Raw genomic sequence first — 13,016 nt, 5'->3', positions numbered from 1 at the left:
TATGTCTACAATGCCGTTCATTCTTAGGGCAAGGAATTATTGTAAAGTAAATGAATCTGAGTCTGGGTTTCAAATGCAGGTAGTAGGATTGGAGAGGACGTGCCTGCTCTTTCTCACTACAGAGAAAACCTCTGACACGTTAAAAGTTCGCAAAATAGCGAAGTAAAACTATGAAGAAGAAACTGAAGCCAGATAATCTCATAAAAACTTCACGAAATGTTAGATGCATAGACAAGTGAGCCATGAATGCTGGATATTTCACAGGGAATTTAGTTCGGCATCACATTTATACATAGTAACTGAGGAAAGAACAATCAATTAACAAACACAAGACCTGTTTAGAAATAATAAATCCTCGAATGAAAAATATAATCCAATACAGGCTGTAGTACAGTATGACCTTTTTGATGTGTGAAAACCTATTAGCAACTCACATATCCTGTTCCTATGTTCACCAATTTTTGCATCCATCAATAAATGCTTAAGAAGAAAACAGCATGTGTGACTATCATACAAAGTATGCGGTATTTCTACAGGCTTAAGAGCAGTTGCTTGTGGATCTGATTAAAAATCAATTTTCTTAATAAAGTGTTAAAACAACATTTAGAATTTTTTGATCAAAATGGTAATTAAAGGAAATGGACATAGGGAACATTTTTGAAAACTAATTTAAAGAGCTCTTGGCAAATGGGCCACACCCATGTTCCTGCTGCTTTTCACATGTCAAATGTTGTACAGTATATCTTTCTCACTCCAAACTGGCAGCCCTGTCAGAAGATACACTTTGCAATGCTCTTAGGCTTTCTCTTGTATATCTTTGGTTTTTGGATGTGTTGTTTATACAGTTTGAGCAGTTTCTATTTTGTCATTCTTGAAAGTTGTTCGTGAAAAAAAAAAAAGTTTTGGCATTGAAAATTGTAAGTTTTATGGTAATCTTTTTATTTTGCCATGAAGTTGAGACTGTGTAAGCACATATACAGACTAGCTAGATGCCAGGTCAACTCCAAGTGCCTCAAGACAGAAGCTCAAATATTTGGAGACCCAAAGTGGCACTTCTAAGAGAAGTTATCAATACAATATGACTAAATGTGGTTATGTAACTACTGATCTGAGTGCTTTGTGTAGCTTCTAATGGATGTGGTTCTGTGTGCACTCTGTGGAGAGGGTGGTACTAAAATAGAAGAAGAATTTAAAGACATGAAAGGTGTGGCCAGTTAACTTCAAATGGCTTTATTTCTGTGGAGCAACTAGAACTGAGTATTCTCTTGGATTGTGCACAGGAAGAGTTATAATTCAAATATTGGACTAGTGTAAAGAATGAGGAGTACTAGGCAGAGTAGAAGAGCAATCTGAATATTTTACACCATCCTGGATTTGCACCAAGGTTTGAGAAGTGTACCCAGTTACTTCAGCTAAACATGTGTTCTTAAAGCAACTATAGAGGCCGAAGTAAGAAGTAACAAGAAAAGGTAGTTAAAAGACGAGGAACACGTCATCCAAGATTATGCAACTGGAATGTATATAGATCTAATATATTGAATTGAAATTCCAAGAATTAAATTTTGTGACATGTTTATTTTATTTACAAAAAAATCTGACCTAGAGGCCTGAAATTTTTGAACGTTTCAGGGTACTATTAGGAGAAAATTAGGCTACAGACATTAACATACTATCAACAGAAAGAAAACTATATACCGATTAATAATTAAAAAGTAACCTTAATTACTTTTATCAGATGTAAATATTTATAGAGTAAAAACTTGTGACAAACAACACGATTGTAATCTAGTTTTTCGACAGACATATCAACGTGTACTTAAATTCCAAGCATCAAGTAAGATAGTCAGTGCATAAATTGGAAGTATGTACTGGCAAATATAAATGTAGTTTACTGATCTTCACGAAAATTTTAATAATATCAATATGGGAACTAATATGTTTAACTGTATTTGATATTATGATAATGTTCAGCAAGAACACTTCTATTGTTCTATAATTTTCATCATAATATAGTGTGTTTATGATTGGTTGTGACTTTTGATATCTGGCTAAATAGAGGCAACGTGACGCCACTGACTAGTAAACATCAACGGTGAGTGGCTTTTCCTTCTGCACTGCCTGCATTTCAGTTGGTAAAATGCCCCGTTGCCATGATGTAAATACACAGTACCACATGGTGTCACACATCAGATGCATCGATGTTCATCAGCTCTCATTGTAAAAGGGTATTCTTTGGCATTCAAGTATTCTCAGGGTTGCCACAAATTTCCCCAAGTGAAATTCCCTGATATTTTCCTGATTTCCATGCGAGTTTTAGCCCGTTTTTCTGACAAATTTTGATAGCTCAAAAAATATGTACGAACTTCTGTATTTCTCCCCTGTATGAGCAAAATCTGAAGTACTAACGCCAAGGTCTTTTGAAATGAACGGTTTTCAGATGGAGAAGGCACGCCAAATGGTATTTGCGTTTCATTAACACCATTGTTCTTATTTTATTTCAATAAAATGAAACACATTTGGTGACAAAAACACGCATTTCCATGGACTCTCAAAACAGATTTAAAATACCTTCACTGTTTCCAGAAATAACCTCAGAAAAAGTAGGCCTCTTGCAAAAAGTGTGTAATGTAGGGAAGAGTTGTGTAAACCCACACTACAGGTGACTGCCAACAAAATGTTGGTTCTACTATGTTTGTTATTGTCGGTTATCACGCACTGCGTTATGTCTGTTATTCTGGAGGTATTTTGTGATTTTTCTTTCGAGAATTATACGAGTACCCCAACTGCCACAATTTTCACCTTCTAATTGTCTATAATTTCAAATATATGAAGTGCCAAAACATACTATAATAAATAAAATGCCTATAAAATGCCACACTGTACAATGTACTTGTGGTGAGACAGTTACAATTCCGGAAATCCTTCGCCCACGGCCTCTGGCCTGCCAAGGAGCATCGCAGTCCTGGGTCCGTGGATAAATCACAAAAATCCACGGCATTACGCCACACACAGACAAACCCAGCCTGCGGACAGATTGGCGGGACTAGATCCTATTGGCAGGGCCTGCACTTTAGTGGGAAATGACGGGCATCAGATCGGCAGGCCTGAGCCATTAGATATATCTGCAGAAATGCCCCGTGGTCTTAGCCCGTCACAAAAATTGACTCGCAGGCCAGCTATTCATGTGTCACAGATACCATGTTGGTGAAATGAGAGCACGGTGTTTCATTCCATGGAACAGATGACTTGCACAAATACTCTGAGAGTCAATACTAATGAGGATAGGCAGCAACTCACCGTGAAGATGATCGACGAGTCGCAGACAGACATGTAGAAAAGACAATCGCACTCTCAGCCATAACCTTTGTCAAAAAATGAGAGCACACACATATTCATACAATCACTCAGATACAACTCATTGACACGACTGCTGTCTTCACCCGCTGTGTCTCCAATCTCTGGGAATCAGATCCAAACAAACCATTCCTCATGCCTCTCATCGGCAGCTTCTAGGCTAGTGGCAAGAAGTGGTGGCAGCACTGACTGCAAGCTGAGGGGAGTTGTAGGAAGAGAAGTGGCACACATACTCAGCTGCTCCCATCCAGCAATGATGTATGACACTTCAGTAAATGAACCACTGCATCTACTGAGACAAAAACAAGATTTTTGCCCCCCCCCCCCCCCGCCCCCCAAATTTCTCTGACATCTTTGAAACTCCCTTATTTCCAGAACTTGTAGCAACCCCAATTCTGTAGTCTTCACGTATTGTGTTGGCATTGCATTATTAATAACCATGCACCATGTCTCAACATGAGATATGAGATTTGCAATAACAGGGCATATATGCGAACAAGGGGTGGGGGGGCGACCATATTTCCCAGTTAAAAATACATTTTTTCCCCAGGTGAAACTACACTATACCCCATGTGAAAGTACTTTATTCCCTTGTTAAAGTAACAATGTACTTATCAATCCTTTGACTGGTAAATGTTTTATACATCAGTGAACACCTTCCCAACATTTTAGGAAGCTAAACCCAGCAAAAAAAGATAGCATTTTGAAAGATCTTTAATGTGCAGCAACACGTACACTGCACATTTTCATATTACAAAAGTATAAGCAGAATGCCACCAAATATGGCACTGTAGCTTCCGAAACACTGAAATCGAGATTACACTACGCAATGTGCTTTGTCAGCCAATCATAGCTCACGCCACGCTATCTCGCCAGCCAATGAAAGCAGATATTCAGAGCACAAGACACATGATGATGTCAGTCACACAAACAGAGAAAGTTAATCGCTTAAATTAATATACACACAGTGTAGCTGAAAGAAAAGCTAAGATGTCATACCAATAATATGGTCTTTTTAGCGTGTGTCACTCTTTAAAATATGTCAAACATAAATGTGCCAGTAAAATTTTAAATACTGGTATAAATGTCTAAATGTCTTTCCTTCTGGGCCCAAAACTTTTCCAACTGGCTGGTTCTCAAAGTGTTGAATGAAAGTTAAATGGTCCACGATTTAAGAAATTCATTGTACATTCTCACATATAACATAATTCACCTTGAGTAAAAGGATATGTACTTTGAAAGTAACACTTCTCAAACCACCATTCACAGTATTTTCCCATTATCTGTTAGAAATATAAATAGTTGTGACAATGCTCGCTGAAACCTGTTGTTACGAAGTATTTTTTAGCCTTCGTCCTAAAGTCTTTAACACATTTTGCTGTTCGCTAGTGAATGCACTCTTCTGATGTTGTAAACGGTGCATTTTATTTTGGCATTATTCTCTCGTTTATGTTTTTTTGCTTGGTATTATTCTGCAGTAGTAGGCTGAAGTAAAACTGCTACAGTATCAGTTCTTATCTGTCAAAATTACAAAAATTTATCTGAAAACTGAAACAATGAAAAATTCCCAAATTTTTCCTGGATAACCTGGGGGATATACACCCTGAATAAAAGTGGTTGTCCAGGAATATGTTCACAAGCTGTAAAGATAATTTTCTGCTGCAAAATATTAATCAAATTTGACAATAGTAATGGACAACATGTCATAAACTATGTTGTGATGGATGAAACTCCAATGATGCGGTGGAGGAAACCAGATACAGCGAAATCCTGCTTTTACACTTTTCCAGGATTTTTAAAAAATGCAGAAAAATGGGAAAGTGGAAATAACATTTTAAACAGCAAATGTTACGTATAGGATCTCCTCTCTCATTTTCATGCTTTATGCCTGATATACAATGGCAAGAGACTGCTATTTGTTGCTACTTACACTGCTGCTTTCTTTGATAATAACCAACAAGAAACAAATAATAGACTGCATATGATAGAAGATGTTCTGAACGAGAATTTAGCGAAAATTTTTCTCCGTTTGAAAATCTTTTCAGACGCCTCTTTAGTACATTACATTCTGCACAGAAATTAGAGTCATCTTAGATTTTAAAATCTAGTCATCTGCCGTGCTTCATTTCTGACTGTACCACTACACAGCATAAGAATAATACACATATAAACATGACATGATACGTATATTCTTCTGCGTTTGCTGTTCTCTCACTCTAGTTTCGTAGTTCATTAGGCAGACAGGATTTATACGAGATAACAGCAAACACAAAAGAATACATGGCATAATGTTTACATTCTTGTACCTTTTCTTTTAATTTATTTACTGATGCAGAGGTTTTGGCACCAGTATTTATCTTTGTGCCTGCAAAGGATGCCTGTGTAGCGCTAAATATATTCTACGGCAGAAGTTAGTTGTGGCGGCACCTACCAACATTTTTCAGAACTTCCGTTTACTCTGCACTCGATTCTAAGCCGCAGGCAGTTTTTTGGATTACAAAAACCGGAAAAAAACTGCGGCTTAGATTCGAGTAAATACGGTAGTATTTGAAGCCACAAAATCCAATACCGGTAACACAACTGAGTGAAGAAGTTTCTATCAGCAAGGCAGAAATGGTAATGGTCACAACAACAGAATTACTCAATATTATACTAAGTGCTGGTCAGAAAGCCAGTGTTTATAATGCTGACATCCCTATAAGAATATAACATCAGAATATTTTCTGTCTAATCTCATTTTCAAACAGGAATCGTCATATCCAGAACAAGACAACCAACATTGAACATTTCATTGCTCACCATGCAGATGCTATCTGCTGTAACCATGATGGTAGATTGCCTGTCATTATTACCAATGGATCTTGAAGCTGCCTGCTGGCTTTAGCAGCAATTTTACTGTTTATGAACTCCTGTAAAGCAGTAAGAAAAAGGGCATATATATATATATATATATATATATTAAATAGCTGCACTACAAGTAAAAAATCTGTTCAATTTTAATAAATAGTAACAAACGTTTCATTAAACAAATGGTGTAGTAAATATGGATTCCATGGACAAAATACAAACAGCAATTTAACAGCGTACCTGCTGAGTAACAATTGGTTGATATTCAACAGCTGTGTACAACGTGCCCCAGTATCTGTTCAAAGCATGTAGTACCCTAAGCAGACATAAGACTTCAAGTGAGGCATCCTGCACTGTGACAGAATCAGGAAGACGTGATGTTAAAAATGGCACCAGTGGAGAGTTCAATGAGGGAACAATGCCATCTGAAAATGAAACACGAATGTAATATTAGTGAACAAAACTGCCCGAGAAAATCTGAAAATGAAACACAAATGTAATGTAGTATTAGCGAACAACAATAAGAGTAGGTATCACAAAATTCTATCCAATAGCATCAAGTGTTTTCACCATAAGAGTTTGCCTAACACTACTACTCAAAATCATCATCATATTAAAAGGTGGTGGTAGTAGTAGTAGTAGTAGTAATACAGCACAGTTTCACTCACTGTAACAAGACTAATGTACGAACAATGTGGAGAAGGAAGAAGGGGTCGTGGTGGTGAGTGGAGAAGAAAGAAGGGGGAGGGGTGTGGAGGCGGTAGGGTGGCAGTGGAGGACAGTTTGGAGAAGCGGGGAAAGGGTGAGTTGGAAGGCAGAAAAAATTGTTTTATTCTAGTCACCCAACAAAAGAAATTTCAAATCTTCTCTGTCCTGGTTAGATATGTAATTTCTGTATAAGATATGTAATTTCTGTATAAAGTAAAGCAGAGTATTAGACACATGAAACCTCAAGCTCTGTTGTGATCAGAGCGAATCTTTTGGTGGAAGTTACCGAGTGTCAAAGATCATAACTTAAGTTCCAGTTAGCAGGGTAGAATCATTTGAAGAAAATCAGCCACAGAATGCAATCTCTGCAACACTTACTTATCCACAAAATGTCATTAAAAGTTTTCAGTAACAGTCACTTTAAGGTTTTAGCAACTGTTACAAGATACAAGGATTGTTCCTAATATTGCGAGTACAAAAAAGCAAGGTAGGAAGATTAGGATCTAACAACCCAATGGTGATTATATTACTAAAAAGAGTACAAGCTCCAAGAGCAAGGAAGGGAAAGGAAAGGAAATTGAAAGAAATTGGAAATGTTCTTTTCAAAGGAATGATTCTGGTACTTAAAATGATCATTATGGTCATACCAGGGATACAAACCCTAGACCCTTAGGTGGTCAACTAAATATGACAACAGAATCACTGAAACTTTGTGGCAAATTAAAACTGTTTGCTGGACTAGACTTAAACCTGCAATTTATGTTTTTCGCAAGCTTATGCTCTACCAGGCTGTGGGTAAGCCACGTCTCCACCATATCTTTTCTTCCAAGAGTGCTGGTCTGCTAGGTTTGCAGTGGAACTTCTGCGAATTTTGGATGGTAGAGATGAGATACTGGTGGATGTAAAGCTATGAGAACGAGTCCTGTTCAGTTAGATCATCAGTAGAGCACTTGCCCTCTAAACGCAAAGGGCTCCGGTTTGAGATGCAGTCCGGTTGGTTGGTTGCTTTGTGGGATTAAAGGGACCAGACTGCGATGGTCATTGGTCCCTTTTTCCAAATACTAAAAACACCCACAGAGAATAAAAACGAGTAACAGAATAGATCACAGACAACACAGAACAAGAGAGACTTAGACAAAGACCAGACAAGACAAACTAAAATCACACAGAGTGTGACGGTGGTTGGCCGACCATAGAAACAAAAAAGGAAAAGCCAACCACTGAGAAACGTATTAAAAACTCAGATTAAAATCTTAGGCCAATGGCCAGAATCAACACAAAAGAACAGAACAAACACTCTGAGTAAACGATAAAAACCCCCTGCCCGAATAAAACGTAAAACTAAGCCAGCCATAACAGGGTCATCAGATAAAAGGGCAGGGAGCGTATCAGGCAGCACAAATGTCTGCCTGACCATGGCTAAAAGGGGGCAGGCCAACAAAATGTGGGCCACTGTCAAAGCCGCCCCGCAGCGACATAGAGGAGGGTCCTCCCGGCACAGTAAATAACTGTGTGTGTGAGCCGGGAGTAGCCAATGCGGAGCCGACAAAGGACGACTGAGTCCCTACGGTTGGCTCGCATGGATGACCGCCACCCAGTCGTCGTCTCCTTAATGGCAGGGACTTTATTGGGCGTGATCCGATCACGCCATTCAGCGTCCCAAAGCGCAAAAACTTTTCGGCGGAGGACTGCCCGCAAATCAGTCTCTGGGAGGTCAACATCCAGAGATGGTTTACTCGTGGCCTCTTTCGCCAGGCGGTCAACATGTTCATTGCCCAGGATACCGACATGACCGTGGGTCCACACAAAGACCACAGAGCGGCCGGAACGGGCAAGAGTATGCAGGCACTCTTGGATAGCCATCACCAGACGAGAACGAGGGAAACACTGGTCGAGAGCTCGTAAACCGCTCAGGGAATCGCTACAGATAACGAAGGACTCACCTGAGCAGGAGCGGATATACTCTAGGGCACGAAAGATGGCGACCAGCTCAGCAGTGTAAATGCTGCAGCCATCCTGCAAGGAACATTGTTTGGAATGGTCCCCTAGAGTTAGCACATACCCGACACGACCAGCAACCATCGAACCGTCAGTGTAAACAATGCCAGAGCCCTGATACGTGGCCAGGATGGAATAAAAGTGGCAGCGGAAGGCCTCTGGAGGGACTGAGTTCTTCGGGCCCTGTGCCAAGTCGAGCCGAAGGCAAGGGCGAGGAACACACCATGGGGGTGTACGCAAAGTGGTCCGGAAAGGAGGTGGAACAGTGAAAACCCTAAGCCCGGAGAGAAGCTCTTTGACGCGGACCGCGATCGTACAACCAGACCGGGGCCGACGTTCTGGCAGATGGACGACCGATTGCGGGAACAGGAGACGATAGTTTTCGATGCCCGGGCAAGCTAAAAACATGGGCAGCATAAGCGGCCAGCAAACGTTGGCGCCGTAACCGCAGGGGAGGGACACCTGCCTCCACTAGTATGCTGTCCACAGGGCTGGTGCGGAAGGCACCAATGGCAAGTCGCATCCCACTGTGTAGTATTGGGTCCAGCACCCGCAACGCAGATGGGGAAGCGGAGCCATAAGCCAGGCTCCCATAATCCAGATGGGACTGGATTAACGCCTGGTAGAGCCGTAACAGGGTAGATCGGTCGGCGCCCCAGCTGGTGTGGCTCAAGCATCGCAGAGCATTTAGATGCCGCCAACACGCCTGTTTAAGCTGCCGAATATGAGGCAGCCAAGTCAACCGGGCATCAAAAACTACACCCAAAAACTTATGCGTCTCAATCACAGCAAGAAGTTCGCCATCAAGATAAAGCCGCGGCTCCGGGTGGACAGGGCGTCGCCGGCAGAAATGCATAACGCGGGTCTTGGCAGCCGAAAACTGAAACCCATGCGCTACAGCCCAAGACTGCGCCTTATGGATAGCGCCCTGTAGCTGACGTTCAGCAGCTGCAGTGCCAATAGAGCTGTAGTAAAGGCAGAAGTCGTCAGCATACAGGGACGCTTGGACAGACGTCCCCAATGCCGCAGCGAGCCCGTTAATGGCTATTAAAAACAGGTAGACACTTAAAACAGATCCCTGGGGCACACCATTCTCCTGGACTTGGGAGGAACTATGGGAGGCCGCGACTTGCACGCGGAAGGTACGATACGACAGAAAATTGCGGATAAAGATCGGCAGAGGGCCCCGAAGACCCCATCCATGAAGCGTAGAAAGGATGTGATGACACCATGTCGTATCGTACGCCTTCCGCATGTCGAAAAAGACAGCGACCAGGTGCTGATGGTGGGCAAAGGCAGTACGGACGGCCGACTCCAGGCTCACCAGATTGTTGGCGGCGGAGCAGCCTTTATGGAACCCAACCTGAGATGGAGCCAGAAAGCCCCATGACTCCAGTACCCAGTTCAACCGCCGGCTCACCATCCGTTCAAGCAACTTGCAAAGAACGCTGGTGAGGCTAATGGGACGGTAGCTGTCCACCTCCAAAGGGTTCTTCCCAGGTTTCAGAATGAGGATAACAATACTTGCCCGCCATTGCGACGGAAACTCACCCTCGACCCAAATGCGGTTGTAAATGTCGAGGAGCCGTCGCTGGCAGTCCACTGAAAGGTGTTTCAGCATCTGACAGTGGATGCGATCTGACCCAGGAGCGGTATCAGGGCAAGCGGCAAGCGCACTGTGAAATTCCCACTTACTGAATGGAGCATTGTAGGATTCAGAATGGTGGGTGCGAAAAGAAAGGCTCCGACGGTCCATCCACTCTTTAATGGGGCGGAAGGCCAGTGGGTAGGTGGAAGAAGCGGAACTCAGAGCAAAATGCTCTGCAAGCTGTTGGCAATTTTGTCGGAGTCTGTACAAACTGCTCCATTCAGTGAGAGCGCAGGGATGCTGACAGGGGTCCAATAGCCATAGAGGCGTCGGATCTTGGCCCAGACCTGCGATGGGGAGACATGGAGGCCAATGGTGGACACATACCGCTCCCAGCACTCCTGCTTGCTTTGGCGGATAAGGCGGCGGGCTCGCACACGCAGCTGTTTGAAGGCGATAAGGTTTTCGATGGAGGGATGTCGCTTGTGAAGCTGGAGCGCCCGCCGGCGATCTTTAATCGCTTCAGCGATCTCAGGCGACCACCAAGGCACAGTCCGCCGCCGAGGGGACCCAGAAGAACGGCGAATGGCAGATTCGGCGGCAGTAACGATGTCGGTGGTGACCGATTGAACCACCGCATCGATGTCATCACTAGAGAGAGGCTCAATAGCAGCAGTGGAGGAAAACAAGTCCCAGTCAGCCTTATTCATGGCCCACCTGCAAGGCCGCCCAGAAGACTGACACTGTGGCAGTGACAGAAAGATCGGAAAGTGGTCACTACCACACAGGTTGTCATGCACACTCCAGTCAACAGACGGTAAGAGGCTAGGGCTGCAAATCGAAAGGTTGATGGCGGAGTACGTGCCATGCACCACGCTGAAGTGTGTGAAGGAACCATCATTTGAAAGCGAAAGATCGAGCTGTGCCAATAAATGCTCAATGGTGGCGCCTCGACCTGTTGCCACCGACCCACCCCACAGTGGGTTATGGGCGTTGAAGTCGCCCAGTAACAGGAAAGGGGGCGGCAATTGGGCTATCAGCGCAGCCAAGACATGCTGCGCGTCACCACCATCCGGTGGAAGGTGAAGACTGCAGACGGTAACAGCCTGTGGCGTACACACCCGAACAGCGACAGCCTCTAAAGCTGTTTGTAGAGGGATAGACTCGCTGTGAAAGACTGCAAACGGTAACAGCCTGTGGCGTACACACCCGAACAGCGACAGGCTCTAAAGCTGTTTGTAGAGGGATAGACTCGCTGTGAAGAGAGGTAAGGACATATATGCAGACGCCACCAGACACCCTTTCATAAGCTGCCCGGTTCTTATAATAACCCCGATAGCCACGGAGGGCGGGGGTTCGCATTGCTGGAAACCAAGTTTCCTGAAGAGCAATGCAGAAGAAAGGGTGAAGGCTGATAAGTTGGCGGAGCTCAGCTAGATGGTGGAAGAAACCGCTGCAGTTCCACTGGAGGATGGTATTGTCCATGGTGGAGAAAGGCATGACGGGACTGGGAAGGCAGATTACACCACTGGGTCACCTGCTGCCTCCAATGGAGCACCGGTGCAAGTGCTGTCCATTGCGTCTGAGGGCCGGCAAGATCGAGGTCCTCAGCGGACGCAAGGATCTCCACCTCATCCTCAGACGCAGAGCTTGTAGGTAGCGGTGGAGTAGGTGCCACCGCAGGTGTCTTGGTCTTACGGGTCTTCAAAGTCTTTTTCCCTCGCTGTTCCTTTGGTTGTCGTTGTTGAGAGGGCTTATTGGAGTCAGTCTCCGGGACTGAAGAGGATCGCGAAGCCCGACGACCAGCGACCTGTGGCTTCTTCAGCCACTGGTTGGTGTCTGCTGTGCCGCTGGTAGGAACCTGGGAAGGGAGTGACCCAAGGGATCCCTTCCGAGCGAGAGAAGCCGAAGACAACTTACGCTTCTCTGGCTTAGAAGTGAGGACTGGTGTCCCCAGTGGTTTAGTGGGTGCTGCTCCCGTGGTAGATGGTTTGGGAGCAACAGCGAGAGAAGGGGCCCCCATCGTCAAGGGGGCAGGTGAGGTCCTCTGACTCTGAGAGCTGACTGTATGTCTTGCAGCTGAAGGAGCTGGAGCAGGAGTGACAGTGGAGGCATAAGATGACATCATGCGCACGGGATGTAGCCGTTCAAATTTCCGCTTAGCCTCAGTGTAGGTCAGTCGGTCCAGGGTCTTATATTCCATGATTTTGCGTTCTTTCTGTAAGATACTGCAGTCCGGCGAGCAAGGTGAATGAGGCTCTCCACAGTTGACACAGACGGGAGGCGGAGCACATGAAGTATCGGGATGAGATGGGCGTCCACAATCTCGACATGTGAGGCTAGAAGTACAGCGAGAGGACATGTGACCGAACTTCCAGCACTTAAAGCACCGCATCGGGGGAGGGATATAGGGTTTGACGTCACAACGGTAACCATCACCTTGACCTTCTCTGGTAATGTATCACCTTCGAAGGCCAAGATGAAGGCACCGGTAGCTACCTGATTGTCCCTCGGACCCCGA

The 13,016-nt window shown here is 44.2% G+C and overlaps 1 protein-coding gene across 1 annotated transcript in view; it reads right to left on the bottom strand.

The window, feature by feature from the left end:
- LOC126237009 (E3 ubiquitin-protein ligase TRIP12) overlaps positions 1-13,016 on the bottom strand; it is a 236,317-nt gene that overhangs the window by 28,939 nt on the left and 194,362 nt on the right. The window contains exons 27-28 of the mRNA XM_049946736.1: positions 6,442-6,626; positions 6,154-6,263 (exon numbers count right to left, since the gene is read on the bottom strand). Of these exons, the coding sequence (XP_049802693.1) occupies positions 6,154-6,263; positions 6,442-6,626 (295 nt within the window). The remainder of the gene's footprint in view (positions 1-6,153; positions 6,264-6,441; positions 6,627-13,016) is intronic.

This window comes from Schistocerca nitens, chromosome 2 (genome assembly GCF_023898315.1).
Source record: "Schistocerca nitens isolate TAMUIC-IGC-003100 chromosome 2, iqSchNite1.1, whole genome shotgun sequence".
NCBI classification, from domain to species: Eukaryota; Metazoa; Arthropoda; class Insecta; order Orthoptera; family Acrididae; genus Schistocerca; species Schistocerca nitens.
The sequence above is the reverse complement of the archived record's forward strand: the minus strand, read 5'-3'. Positions and strand labels throughout refer to the sequence as shown.